The 15,325-nt window shown below is 52.2% G+C and overlaps 1 protein-coding gene across 2 annotated transcripts; it reads left to right on the forward strand.

The window, feature by feature from the left end:
* Window positions 1–7,613: 7,613 nt before the first annotated feature.
* LOC137335898 (protein phosphatase 1 regulatory subunit 3C-like) lies at window positions 7,614–11,310 on the forward strand. 2 transcript variants are annotated; one of them, XM_068001415.1, is made up of 3 exons: window positions 7,614–7,671; window positions 9,861–10,777; window positions 11,136–11,310. In XM_068001415.1, exons 2-3 carry the CDS (start codon window positions 9,904–9,906, stop codon window positions 11,171–11,173), a joined length of 912 nt encoding a protein of 303 aa, XP_067857516.1. In that variant the 5' UTR covers window positions 7,614–7,671; window positions 9,861–9,903; the 3' UTR covers window positions 11,174–11,310. The 2 variants fall into 2 exon arrangements, with proteins under 2 accessions (XP_067857516.1, XP_067857517.1); XM_068001416.1 differs by lacking the exon at window positions 7,614–7,671 and adding an exon at window positions 8,113–8,129.
* Window positions 11,311–15,325: the final 4,015 nt, after the last annotated feature.

Consider the following 15,325-nt stretch of genomic DNA (forward strand, 5'->3'; position numbering starts at 1 on the left):
CACTGACTCCCTTTACCCGAGGATGGTTCACTCACCTGCACTGACATTGACTCCCTTTACCTGAGGATGGTGCACTCACCTGCACTGACACTGACTCCCTTTACCCGAGAATGGTTCACTCACCTGCACTGACACTGACTCCCTTTACCCGAGGATGGTTCACTCACCTGCACTGACATTGACTCCCTTTACCTGAGGATGGTTCACTCACCTGCACTGACACTGACTCCCTTTACCTGAGGATGGTTCACTCACCTGCACTGACACTGACTCCCTTTACCTGAGGATGGTGCACTCACCTGCACTGACACTGACTCCCTTTACCTGAGGATGGTGCACTCACCTGCACTGACACTGACTCCCTTTCCCTGAGGATGGTGCACTCACCTGCACTGACACTGACTCCCTTTACCCGAGGATGGTTCACTCACCTGCACTGACATTGAATCCCTTTACCTGAGGATGGTGCACTCACCTGCACTGACATTGACTCCCTTTACCTGAGGATGGTGCACTCACCTGCACTGACACTGACTCCCTTTACCTGAGGATGGTGCACTCACCTGCACTGACATTGACTCCCTTTACCTGAGGATGGTGCACTCACCTGCACTGACATTGACTCCCTTTACCTGAGGATGGTGCACTCACCTGCACTGACACTGACTCCCTTTACCTGAGGATGGTGCACTCACCTGGACAGGCACTGACTCCCTTTTCCTGAGGATGGTGCATTCACCTGCACTGACATTGACTCCCTTTACCTGAGGATGGTGCACTCACCTGCACTGACACTGACTACCTTTACCCGAGGATGGTTCACTCACCTGCACTGACATTGACTCCCTTTACCTGAGGATGGTTCACTCACCTGCACTGACATTGACTCCCTTTACCCGAGGATGCTGCATTCACCTGCACTGACACTGACTCCCTTTACCCGAGGATGGTGCACTCACCTGCACTGACACTGACTCCCTTTACCCGAGGATGGTTCACTCACCTGCACTGACACTGACTCCCTTTACCTGAGGATGGTTCACTCACCTGCACTGACATTGACTCCCTTTACCCGAGGATGGTGCACTCACCTGCACTGACACTGACTCCCTTTACCCGAGGATGGTTCACTCACCTGCACTGACACTGACTCCCTTTACCCGAGGATGGTTCACTCACCTGCACTGACATTGACTCCCTTTACCTGAGGATGGTGCACTCACCTGCACTGACACTGACTCCCTTTACCTGAGGATGGTGCACTCACCTGCACTGACACTGACTCCCTTTACCCGAGGATGGTTCACTCACCTGCACTGACATTGAATCCCTTTACCTGAGGATGGTGCACTCACCTGCACTGACATTGACTCCCTTTACCTGAGGATGGTGCACTCACCTGCACTGACACTGACTCCCTTTACCTGAGGATGGTGCACTCACCTGCACTGACATTGACTCCCTTTACCTGAGGATGGTGCACTCACCTGCACTGACATTGACTCCCTTTACCTGAGGATGGTGCACTCACCTGCACTGACACTGACTCCCTTTACCTGAGGATGGTGCACTCACCTGGACAGGCACTGACTCCCTTTTCCTGAGGATGGTGCATTCACCTGCACTGACATTGACTCCCTTTACCTGAGGATGGTGCACTCACCTGCACTGACACTGACTACCTTTACCCGAGGATGGTTCACTCACCTGCACTGACATTGACTCCCTTTACCTGAGGATTGTTCACTCACCTGCACTGACATTGACTCCCTTTACCCGAGGATGGTGCATTCACCTGCACTGACACTGACTCCCTTTACCCGAGGATGGTGCACTCACCTGCACTGACACTGACTCCCTTTACCTGAGGACGGTTCACTCACCTGCACTGACACTGACTCCCTTTACCTGAGGACGGTTCACTCACCTGCACTGACACTGACTCCCTTTACCTGAGGATGGTTCACTCACCTGCACTGACACTGACTCCCTTTACCTGAGGACGGTTCACTCACCTACACTGACACTGACTCCCTTTACCTGAGGATGGTTCACTCACCTGCACTGACATTGACTCCCTTTACCTGAGGATGGTTCACTCACCTGCACTGACATTGACTCCCTTTACCTGAGGACGGTTCACTCACCTGCACTGACACTGACTCCCTTTACCTGAGGATGGTTCACTCACCTGCACTGACACTGACTCCCTTTACCTGAGGACGGTTCACTCACCTGCACTGACACTGACTCCCTTTACCTGAGGATGGTTCACTCACCTGCACTGACATTGACTCCCTTTACCTGAGGATGGTTCACTCACCTGCACTGACATTGACTCCCTTTACCTGAGGACGGTTCACTCACCTGCACTGACACTGACTCCCTTTACCTGAGGATGGTTCACTCACCTGCACTGACACTGACTCCCTTTACCTGAGGACGGTTCACTCACCTGCACTGACACTGACTCCCTTTACCTGAGGATGGTTCACTCACCTGCACTGACATTGACTCCCTTTACCTGAGGATGGTTCACTCACCTGCACTGACATTGACTCCCTTTACCTGAGGACGGTTCACTCACCTGCACTGACACTGACTCCCTTTACCTGAGGATGGTTCACTCACCTGCACTGACACTGACTCCCTTTACCCGAGGATGGTGCACTCACCTGCACTGACATTGACTCCCTTTACCTGAGGATGGTTCACTCACCTGCACTGACACTGACTCCCTTTACCTGAGGATGGTTCACTCACCTGCACTGACACTGACTCCCTTTACCTGAGGATGGTGCACTCACCTGCACTGACACTGACTCCCTTTACCCGAGGATGGTGCACTCACCTGCACTGACACTGACTCCCTTTACCTGAGGACGGTTCACTCACCTGCACTGACACTGACTCCCTTTACCTGAGGATGGTTCACTCACCTGCACTGACATTGACTCCCTTTACCTGAGGACGGTTCACTCACCTGCACTGACACTGACTCCCTTTACCTGAGGATGGTTCACTCACCTGCACTGACACTGACTCCCTTTACCTGAGGATGGTTCACTCACCTGCACTGACACTGACTCCCTTTACCTGAGGATGGTGCACTCACCTGGACAGGCACTGACTCCCTTTACCTGAGGACGGTGCACTCACCTGCACTGACATTGACTCCCTTTACCTGAGGATGGTGCACTCACCTGGACAGGCACTGACTCCCTTTACCTGAGGACGGTGCACTCACCTGCACTGACATTGACTCCCTTTACCTGAGGACGGTGCACTCACCTGGACAGGCACTGACTCCCTTTACCTGAGGATGGTGCACTCACCTGCACTGACATTGACTCCCTTTACCCGAGGATGGTTCACTCACCTGCACTGACACTGACTCCCTTTACCTGAGGACGGTTCACTCACCTGCACTGACACTGACTCCCTTTACCTGAGGATGGTTCACTCACCTGCACTGACATTGACTCCCTTTACCTGAGGATGGTTCACTCACCTGCACTGACATTGACTCCCTTTACCTGAGGACGGTTCACTCACCTGCACTGACACTGACTCCCTTTACCTGAGGATGGTTCACTCACCTGCACTGACACTGACTCCCTTTACCTGAGGACGGTTCACTCACCTGCACTGACACTGACTCCCTTTACCTGAGGATGGTTCACTCACCTGCACTGACATTGACTCCCTTTACCTGAGGATGGTTCACTCACCTGCACTGACATTGACTCCCTTTACCTGAGGACGGTTCACTCACCTGCACTGACACTGACTCCCTTTACCTGAGGATGGTTCACTCACCTGCACTGACACTGACTCCCTTTACCCGAGGATGGTGCACTCACCTGCACTGACATTGACTCCCTTTACCTGAGGATGGTTCACTCACCTGCACTGACACTGACTCCCTTTACCTGAGGATGGTTCACTCACCTGCACTGAAACTGACTCCCTTTACCTGAGGATGGTGCACTCACCTGCACTGACACTGACTCCCTTTACCCGAGGATGGTGCACTCACCTGCACTGACACTGACTCCCTTTACCTGAGGACGGTTCACTCACCTGCACTGACACTGACTCCCTTTACCTGAGGATGGTTCACTCACCTGCACTGACATTGACTCCCTTTACCTGAGGACGGTTCACTCACCTGCACTGACACTGACTCCCTTTACCTGAGGATGGTTCACTCACCTGCACTGACACTGACTCCCTTTACCTGAGGATGGTTCACTCACCTGCACTGACACTGACTCCCTTTACCTGAGGATGGTGCACTCACCTGGACAGGCACTGACTCCCTTTACCTGAGGACGGTGCACTCACCTGCACTGACATTGACTCCCTTTACCTGAGGATGGTGCACTCACCTGGACAGGCACTGACTCCCTTTACCCGAGGATGGTGCACTCACCTGCACTGACATTGACTCCCTTTACCTGAGGATGGTTCACTCACCTGCACTGACACTGACTCCCTTTACCTGAGGATGGTTCACTCACCTGCACTGACACTGACTCCCTTTACCTGAGGATGGTGCACTCACCTGCACTGACACTGACTCCCTTTACCCGAGGATGGTGCACTCACCTGCACTGACACTGACTCCCTTTACCTGAGGATGGTGCACTCACCTGGACTGACACTGACTCCCTTTACCCGAGGATGGTGCACTCACCTGGACTGACACTGACTCCCTTTACCTGAGGACGGTTCACTCACCTGCACTGACACTGACTCCCTTTACCCGAGGATGGTGCACTCACCTGGACTGACACTGACTCCCTTTCCCTGAGGATGGTGCACTCACCTGGACTGACACTGACTCCCTTTACCCGAGGATGGTGCACTCACCTGGACTGACACTGACTCCCTTTACCTGAGGACGGTTCACTCACCTGCACTGACACTGACTCCCTTTACCCGAGGATGGTGCACTCACCTGGACTGACACTGACTCCCTTTCCCTGAGGATGGTTCACTCACCTGCACTGACACTGACTCCCTTTACCCGAGGATGGTGCACTCACCTGGACTGACACTGATTCCCTTTACCTGAGGACGGTTCACTCACCTGCACTGACACTGACTCCCTTTACCCGAGGATGGTGCACTCACCTGGACTGACACTGACTCCCTTTCCCTGAGGATGGTGCACTCACCTGGACTGACACTGACTCCCTTTACCCGAGGATGGTGCACTCACCTGGACTGACACTGACTCCCTTTACCTGAGGACGGTTCACTCACCTGCACTGACACTGACTCCCTTTACCCGAGGATGGTGCACTCACCTGGACTGACACTGACTCCCTTTCCCTGAGGATGGTTCACTCACCTGCACTGACACTGACTCCCTTTACCCGAGGATGGTGCACTCACCTGGACTGACACTGATTCCCTTTACCTGAGGATGGTTCACTCACCTGCACTGACATTGACTCCCTTTACCCGAGGATGGTGCACTCACCTGCACTGATACTGACTCCCTTTACCTGAGGATGGTGCACTCACCTGCACTGACACTGACTCCCTTTACCTGAGGATGGTGCACTCACCTGCACTGATACTGACTCCCTTTACCTGAGGATGGTGCACTCACCTGCACTGACACTGACTCCCTTTACCTGAGGATGGTTCACTCACCTGCACTGATACTGACTCCCTTTACCTGAGGATGGTGCACTCACCTGCACTGACATTGACTCCCTTTACCTGAGGACGGTTCACTCACCTGCACTGACACTGACTCCCTTTACCTGAGGATGGTTCACTCACCTGCACTGACACTGACTCCCTTTACCCGAGGATGGTGCACTCACCTGCACTGACACTGACTCCCTTTACCCGAGGATGGTTCACTCACCTGCACTGACATTGACTCCCTTTACCTGAGGATGGTTCACTCACCTGCACTGACATTGACTCCCTTTACCTGAGGATGGTTCACTCACCTGCACTGACACTGACTCCCTTTACCCGAGGATGGTTCACTCACCTGCACTGACATTGACTCCCTTTACCTGAGGATGGTGCACTCACCTGCACTGATACTGACTCCCTTTACCTGAGGATGGTGCACTCACCTGCACTGACACTGACTCCCTTTACCTGAGGATGGTTCACTCACCTGCACTGATACTGACTCCCTTTACCTGAGGATGGTGCACTCACCTGCACTGACATTGACTCCCTTTACCTGAGGACGGTTCACTCACCTGCACTGACACTGACTCCCTTTACCTGAGGATGGTTCACTCACCTGCACTGACACTGACTCCCTTTACCCGAGGATGGTGCACTCACCTGCACTGACACTGACTCCCTTTACCCGAGGATGGTTCACTCACCTGCACTGACATTGACTCCCTTTACCTGAGGATGGTTCACTCACCTGCACTGACATTGACTCCCTTTACCTGAGGATGGTTCACTCACCTGCACTGACACTGACTCCCTTTACCCGAGGATGGTTCACTCACCTGCACTGACATTGACTCCCTTTACCTGAGGATGGTTCACTCACCTGCACTGACACTGACTCCCTTTACCCGAGGATGGTTCACTCACCTGCACTGACATTGACTCCCTTTACCTGAGGATGGTTCACTCACCTGCACTGACACTGACTCCCTTTACCTGAGGACGGTTCACTCACCTGCACTGACACTGACTCCCTTTACCCGAGGATGGTTCACTCACCTGCACTGACACTGACTCCCTTTACCCGAGGATGGTTCACTCACCTGCACTGACACTGACTCCCTTTACCTGAGGATGGTTCACTCACCTGCACTGACACTGACTCCCTTTACCTGAGGACGGTTCACTCACCTGCACTGACATTGACTCCCTTTACCCGAGGATGGTGCACTCACCTGCACTGACACTGACTCCCTTTACCTGAGGATGGTTCACTCACCTGCACTGACACTGACTCCCTTTACCCGAGGATGGTTCACTCACCTGCACTGACATTGACTCCCTTTACCCGAGGATGGTTCACTCACCTGCACTGACACTGACTCCCTTTACCCGAGGATGGTTCACTCACCTGCACTGACACTGACTCCCTTTACCTGAGGACGGTTCACTCACCTGCACTGACACTGACTCCCTTTACCTGAGGACGGTTCACTCACCTGCACTGACACTGACTCCCTTTACCTGAGGACGGTTCACTCACCTGCACTGACACTGACTCCCTTTACCCGAGGATGGTTCACTCACCTGCACTGACACTGACTCCCTTTACCTGAGGACGGTTCACTCACCTGCACTGACACTGACTCCCTTTACCTGAGGACGGTTCACTCACCTGCACTGACACTGACTCCCTTTACCTGAGGACGGTTCACTCACCTGCACTGACACTGACTCCCTTTACCCGAGGATGGTTCACTCACCTGCACTGACATTGACTCCCTTTACCCGAGGACGGTTCACTCACCGACCCTGAGACTCTTTTCGAGTCAGACAGGAAACATTTGCGGTTCCCAACTCACCCGAGCAATTGGCCGCCGGTGAGGCCTCGCTCGCCATTGGTGCTCCAGGGAGCGGAGGGCGGGGCCGGTTTCTTGGGCGGAGTCGATGTCGATTCGGATCGAAAGGGAGAAGGAAACGGAGAGTGAGGAGGAGCGGGGCGGAGAGGTGAGAGGGGCCGGGGGAAGGTGAGAGAGGGGCCGGGGAGAGGTGAGAGAGGGGCCGGGGAGAGGTGAGAGAGGGGCCGGGGGGGAGAGGTGAGAGAGGGGCCGGGGGAAGGTGAGAGAGGGGCCGGGGGAAGGTGAGAGAGGGGCCGGGGGAGGTGAGAGAGGGGCCGGGGGGAGGTGAGAGAGGGGCCGGGGGGGGAGGTGAGAGGGGGGCCGGGGGGGAGGAGAGAGGAGAGAGGGGGGCCGGGGGGGGAGGTGAGAGAGGGGGGCCGGGGGGAGGTGAGAGGGGCGGAGAGGTGAGAGGGGCCGGGGGAAGGTGAGAGAGGGGCCGGGGGGAGGTGAGAGAGGGGGGAGAGGTGAGAGGGGGGCCGGGGCGGTGAGAGGGGGGCCGGGGGGGAGGTGAGAGGGGCGGAGAGGTGAGAGGGGCCGGGGGGGAGAGGTGAGAGGGGCCGGGGGAAGGTGAGAGAGGGGCCGGGGGGGAGAGGTGAGAGGGGGGCCCGGGGGGGAGAGGTGAGAGGGGGGCCCGGGGGGGAGGTGAGAGAGGGGCCGGGGGGGAGAGGTGAGAGGGGGGCCCGGGGGGGAGAGGTGAGAGGGGGGGCCCGGGGGGGAGGTGAGAGAGGGGGCCCGGGGGGGAGGTGAGAGAGGGGCCGGGGGGGAGAGGTGAGAGGGGGGCCCGGGGGGGAGAGGTGAGAGGGGGGCCCGGGGGGGAGAGGTGAGAGGGGGGGCCCGGGGGGGAGGTGAGAGAGGGGGGCCCGGGGGGGAGAGGTGAGAGAGGGGGGCCCGGGGGGGAGAGGTGAGAGGGGGGCCCGGGGGGGAGGTGAGAGAGGGGCCGGGGGGGAGAGGTGAGAGGGGGGCCCGGGGGGGAGAGGTGAGAGGGGGGGCCCGGGGGGGAGGTGAGAGAGGGGGCCCGGGGGGGAGAGGTGAGAGAGGGGGGCCCGGGGGGGAGAGGTGAGAGAGGGGGGCCCGGGGGGGAGAGGTGAGAGAGGGGGGCCCGGGGGGGAGAGGTGAGAGAGGGGGGGCCCGGGGGGGAGGTGAGAGAGGGGGGCCCGGGGGGGAGAGGTGAGAGAGGGGGGCCCGGGGGGGAGGTGAGAGGGGGGGGGCCCGGGGGGGAGAGGTGAGAGAGGGGGCCCGGGGGGGAGGTGAGAGAGGGGGGCCGGGGGGGAGAGGTGAGAGAGGGGGGCCGGGGGGGAGAGGTGAGAGAGGGGCCGGGGGGGAGAGGTGAGAGGGGGGCCCGGGGGGGAGGTGAGAGAGGGGCCGGGGGGAGGTGAGAGGGGCGGGGGCCCGGGGGGGAGGTGAGAGAGGGGGGCCCGGGGGGGAGAGGTGAGAGAGGGGGGCCCGGGGGGGAGAGGTGAGAGAGGGGGGGCCCGGGGGGGAGGTGAGAGAGGGGGGCCCGGGGGGGAGAGGTGAGAGAGGGGGGCCCGGGGGGGAGGTGAGAGAGGGGGGCCCGGGGGGGAGGTGAGAGAGGGGGGCCGGGGCGGAGAGGGGGGGGAGGAACGGGGAGCCGGAGCGGGGTGGCCCCCCGCCCCCGCCCCAGCCCCATTTTTTTTGTTAAACCCGGAGTTCCTTCTCTGTCCGGTGAACCTCGAATTAGTCAAATTTCCAATTCATAATCCGCAAAAAGATTGTAGTTCACCGGCCGACCCCGGTCTGTGCCCGCGCCTCCCTTCCCGGGGTTTGGTCTGGATCTGTTTGACCCTGGCTGTAATGGAGGGTTTGGTCTGGATCTGTTTGACCCTGGCTGTAATGGAGGGTTTGGTCTGGATCTGTTTGACCCTGGCTGTAATGGAGGGTTTGGTCTGGATCTGTTTGACCCTGGCTGTAATGGAGGGTTTGGTCTGGATCTGTTTGACCCTGGCTGTAATGGAGGGTTTGGTCTGGATCTGTTTGACCCTGGCTGTAATGGAGGGTTTGGTCTGGATCTGTTTGACCCTGGCTGTAATGGAGGGTTTGGTCTGGATCTGTTTGACCCTGGCTGTAATGGAGGGTTTGGTCTGGATCTGTGCTTCACCTCGCCTCCCTCCCCCCGGGCGTTCAGGCATCCTCGCCTCTTTTCCGCCCCGCTCTCTCTCCTCTCTCCCTCTTCATTTCTTTCTCTCTCTCATTTTTTTTCTCTTGCTCATATATCATGTTTGTATTCTGTTGCAGGGAAATTACCCGATAAATTGAGTGTCGTTTTCTCTCTTTCTCCAGGTGTTTGACTCTGCATCGTGTTCAGCAGATCCCTCCTCCAGTCATGCCAGTTGATATTGCCATGAGACTTTGCCTCAGTCACTCTCCTCCCCTTCATAGCTTCTTACACTACCAAGAGTTCAGAGGAGTGAACATCTCCAGACTAAAACCACTGCGCCCATGTCTGAATCAGAAAAGCAATGTGAGCCTGTCCAGTGAGGAATGGAAGGAGTGCGATGGCAACAACATTGAGAAAAAGAAGGTGGTCTTTGCTGATGCAAAAGGTTTTTCGCTCACCGCTGTTCGAGTCTTCTCAGAGTTTGAGGATGATCTGTCAGACCTTCAGTTTGAACTGGCTGACCTCGCACACTGTTTTCCACAACCTGTTAAGAATGAGAAGTTATCTCTTGACTTTCCTCAGCCATCAGCAGATTATTTAAATTTCCGTTCTCGTTTGCAAGAAAACTTGGTTTGCCTTGAGAACTGTATCATCCAAGACAAGTCCATCTCTGGAACAGTCAAAGTCAAGAATCTCAACTATGAGAAAAAAGTCATGATCCGGATAACTTTTGATACCTGGAAGAGCTTCCAAGACATTGAATGTGTTTACTTGAACAATACGTATGGCTGCACGGACACTGATACATTCTCCTTTGAGGTCCACCTGCCAGAATGTCTACAGCCTCGTGAGAAAATTGAGCTCTGTGTGTCCTTCAAATGTGGCCAAGAGACCTTCTGGGACAACAACAATAAAGAGAACTATAGGATCACTTGTACGGGCTGGCAGTCAGATGATGGAAAGGTTTCCTATGAAGAGGATTCATCTGACTACAACATTAGAAGAAAGGCCCAAGAAGTAGATTTCGAGCAGTTTGGCAGTCCTCGATCAGCTAATGTACTATTCTCCCAGTGGCAGAGCTGGGGCAGATTTGACAGTGGTGGGTATTAGTAAATACCTCTGGTCCCTGTTTTTTTAATGGGGGGGGGGGGGGGGAGGTGGTTTGACTGTCTTAAAATCACAGTTTATTAAGTAGCACCAATTGTGTGCCCGTATGCATCGTGTCCATTGATTTGAGGCTTGGTAGACGTTTGCATGACGTGAATTAATAAATGTTCGCTGTATGGCGAGACCAGTCCTGGACAATGGAATAGGAACGCTGTGTTGAGAATGCAGCTTTCTGACAATCATTGATTCTGTTGCTATTTAATATCACTACAAAGCTGTTGCCTAAATGTTAAAGAAATTTGATCATTCAATCTATCAAATGATCCTGTTCTTTCCTATCTTTTTCCCAGATTCTGAAGAAGTGGCAGAGAGTGTCCTATGTAATTAGCCGACAGAATATAGGGGAGTGCCTAGTTCCATGTGCCTTGGAATAAGTGAGATATTTCCATCAGAATACGAAATGTACCTAAACTATCGTAACCCTCACTTCTCTCAATGTTATATTAAAATTTCCACAACTGTAAACCTTTGGTCTCATTCGCTTGTGACTGACTTGCATGAGCGGGACACTGTGCCTGGACTTCGAATTCCACAAATCAAAGTTGCACGTTTAAGACAAATCAGTCTGTTCACATGCATCAAAGTCCTCTTCACTTGTGAGAATCACGTTCTCCCTAAAGGCACATTCTGATCTAACAAAGTCTATTGCTGATGATATTGATGCACATCATGTGTCCTGTGGAAAGTTGGGACTGACATTGCAGTAACTACTATAGGATCTTCATCTTAAATTGAAAGTGAATTAACGTTTGGCTTCAGGGTGGTTTCCTCAACTCTAGTACTTCATTAAGAGAGAGACTAGATGCTGGTTGCATCACAGGCTGCACACTCTAATCACCCAGTGGTATCTTTTGATGTCCACAGCACTTTGTGGTTGGACAAGGAAGTTTTGTGCCTATCCTGTTACATGTACAACAATATAAAAATTGAAGATCTTTCCACACTATTGACACTAGTTTTTTTAACTAATTCTAACTTGCGGTTAGCTTTCTTGTCGCCAAATTTGGGTCTGAAAAAGACACAGTTCTGGCCACCTTCAAGTCTTCCCTTTCTATGGCATTGTCCTCCAATGCCAAATGTGGGATGTGGCACAGGCTTAATGCCACTCAAGGGGATGATACCCTCACCAACACCGGGCGTATCTGATTTTTGCCCCGAATCTTCTGACTTGGGCGGGGGGGTGGGGGGGTAAGAGAACCTGTTGAACTCTCCTGGGTGTTCTTTATCATCCCTGTACCTGGAATGCTGAAGTCCAATGGGTTCGAATCATGAGGTGATGACACATTAAGTTTACTTGACATTTTAACACTTACTCTTTTGAATTTTGTTTTATTCGGGGCTTTGACTTTGATCAGTGCTTTGGACTGAATGTTCAAACAAGATTTCCCCTTGATGTTCAAAGAAAAGTATGCAAGTAATGTATATGCAAAATGGAAGAGGATGTTATTGGGAAGTAATTATTTTAGACATGGATGTAATGGAACTGCAGTTGCCAAAGCAACAGAAGGGCATATGTTGGGCATTTATGTTTGTGGTCTGCTTATCAGTGCTGCTGTGGGGTTTATGTAATCTTGCATTTGAAATGGTTTTTAGGCCCTACCTGAAGTACAAATCTCATTCTTTAGGAAGCTGTTAATTTGTATGAAAGATCATCCTGAACAAGGATTGATCTGTGAACTCCTTCATATTGAACATTCTTTCATAGAGGGAAGAATATTTAGTAATGAAGGCTGGAATCTTTGCCATTAGTGCCCCTCACTGTAATTATTCAATCTCTTTGAGCTAATAATTACAGCGTAAGTGTGGCTAGAAGTTAGGGGTAGAACTGGGCTTGACTGTGATGTCCCCTTGATCAAACAGACAGAACAATCACTGCCTAGACTTGCATATGAAGAATGACCAGTTGAGTGATATAGTGGAAAGTGTCATCATCTGTTAAATGACATCTGAGTATCAGTTGGTGATTTTGCCTTCAAAAGAGGGGTTGAGGAGGAGAAATACTAGGTGTGAGTTGAAGATTGCAATTTAATTGCTGGATTAGGTTGAATTTCACTTGTTTGATTGTTCGAGGTGGTTTGATTTTTTTCGGATTGAGACCACAGGTGAGTGACTCATTCCAAACTTTTCATCTTTTTAAACAAAAAATTCAGTCAAAATCTTGGGAACTCAGCTTTTTTTGTGGCAGTTGACTTAAATACTGGCAGATTGGGATATGAACATAGAAAACTTTTAGCAGATGATAGTGATTGGGGAAGTTGATGTGAGGTTTCTTTTCTTTGTGCCTTCTCGGCAAGTGCAGATGGGAAAGCTAAAGAACTTTCACTTCAGACAGCACATCCGAATGGGAGATGGAACCCAGATTGCTGTGGAACATGATGCTTGGCTGGGAGGGAGGGCATAGTCAGAGGAAAGGAAGCCTCGCGTTCACACAAATTCCAGGATTGATGTTCTTTGTTCATTCCTAAGTGGTGGTATTTTGTGGAAAAGCTGGGTGAGAAAAGTGCAGCCGGAATGTATTGGGGAAGTATCTTTCTATCCAGGCTGAAGACTTGTTGTTAGAGCCACTAATTTGTATTGGCTTTCCAATGATGTAGTTGAGCAGCAATATCTTGAGTGTTCCTTCCTAGTTGTCTTCCTACAGTAAGTATCTGGTAGACTTCTTCAGAAAGAGGAAGCTTAAAGGGAGCAGATTTAGGTGTTAAGCGAGCTTGTGCAGAAAAGGATCCCTTCTTCTATCTAAGCTTGCAGTAAGGGTGTACATTCAGTGATTTAGCCAAGAGTCTGTCAGCTGGGATTCCATTTGAGAGGTTTTTCGCTATGGGAGTGTTAAAGGGAAGCGGCTATTGCCACTGATGGACTCCTTTTGTTAAGTGGATGGGAAGGTAGCTTTGGGAGGAGAGAGAAGGGTTTCTCTGTTCAATAAACCAGTATTTGATGCTTGCATGTTCTGAAGTATTTGTTACTGTTGACATTTCATGTAGATGGATATTAGTTTGCTATTTTGTATAAAAATAAAGTTTACATCAAGTTAAATCCATATTTAATTTCTTGAAGTTTCATTTCCTGAAGTCAATTATTTGCAGGACCATTGATGGTAAGTTAATAATTCAAATGTTTTTATTACAAGGGATTCTGGGGATTTGTTGGTATTTTGATAAATTGCATGCTGCAATTGCATCCTATTGGCCTTGACTGATTGGAGTTGGAGGTCACCCAAGGTATGAAGTACTTTTTTAAAGAAAAGTTCGACTTGAGTTCCTCTATATATGGTGTGCCTTCTGTACAACACTGATTTCATGTATTTTATGGATGGAATCCTCACCAGAATCCTTAGAAGGTGGAACATTGGTTCAAGAAGTTCACTTCCTTCCTCCCTCTTCCAATATTTCTCCACCTTTCACTGTTCTGTCTCAAGTTGGGCTATAGATCCAGAAGTGAAGGCAGCCCTCTGAAGCTCAGATGGTGAGTGTTTGGCATTACAGCTGAACTGAATCCTGTCATTGTCCAACGTTCACATTCCCAATCTCTGCTGAGTATGAATGTTGTGGTTCAAGCACCTGCTGGATTTCAGCACATAATTGAGTTTCAATGCATCACCCTTCAGTATTGAGTAAGGTCCTAGCCTTCCAGGTCTAGGTGATCATTGAGAGCCTTTCTGCTTGTTCCAGTGGTTCAGGTGGAATTTCAAGTCCCTGGGCATTAGAATGAGAGCAGGACGGTGTCCTGTCCAATGTTCATCACAAAAAAATACCTAACTACATGGAGCCCAGACGGCTGAAGGCATGGCCAGCAATGGTGGGGCGAAGGAAGTGGGGGATAGACAAGAGGCCAGAGTTGGAGGAATGCAGAGATCTCGGAGGGTCGTAGGGCTGGAGAAAGTTACAGAGATAGAGAGGGGCTAGGCCATGGAGAGATTTGAACACAAGGATGAGAATTTTAAAATCAAGGAGTTGCTGGACCGGGAGCCAATGTAGGTCAGCAAGTACAGGGGTGATGAATGAACGGGACTTGGTGCGAGTTAAGATTTGGGCAGCAGAAGTTTGGATGAGCTCAAGTTTATGGAGGGTGGAAAATGGGAGGCTGGCCAGGAGAAGATTGCAATAGTAGTGTGGGGAGGTAACAAAGGCATAGATGAGGGTTTCAGCAGCAGATGAGCTGAGGCAGGGGCGGAGACAGGTGATATTACGGAGGTGGAAGTAGGCAGTCTTGGTGATGGAGCAGATATGGGGTCAGAAGCTCAGCTGAGGGTCAAATAGGGCGCCAAGGTTACGAACCGTCTGGTTCAGCCTCAGTCAGCGGCCAGGGAGGGGGATGGAATCAGTGACTAGGAAATGGTGTGGCGAGGACCAAAGACAATGGCTTCAATCTGCCCAATGTTTAATTGGAGGAAATATCAGATCATTCAGGACAAGCAGGCTTGCAACACAGAGGCAGTGGAGGGGTCCGGAGTGTCCCAATATTCCAAGTCTCTCCTTCTAAC

Source organism: Heptranchias perlo, chromosome 20 (assembly GCF_035084215.1).
Source record: "Heptranchias perlo isolate sHepPer1 chromosome 20, sHepPer1.hap1, whole genome shotgun sequence".
Taxonomy (NCBI): Eukaryota; Metazoa; Chordata; class Chondrichthyes; order Hexanchiformes; family Hexanchidae; genus Heptranchias; species Heptranchias perlo.

What these genes read in the sequence shown, in the direction of transcription:
- LOC137335898 (XM_068001415.1), top strand. Translation starts at nt 9,904, where the DNA reads ATGCCAGTTGATATTGCCATGAGACTTTGCCTCAGTCACTCTCCTCCC. An exon ending in CTGGGGCAGATTTGACAGTG is followed by an intron (nt 10,778 to 11,135) that starts GTGGGTATTAGT and finishes TCTTTTTCCCAG; the next exon opens with ATTCTGAAGAAGTGGCAGAG.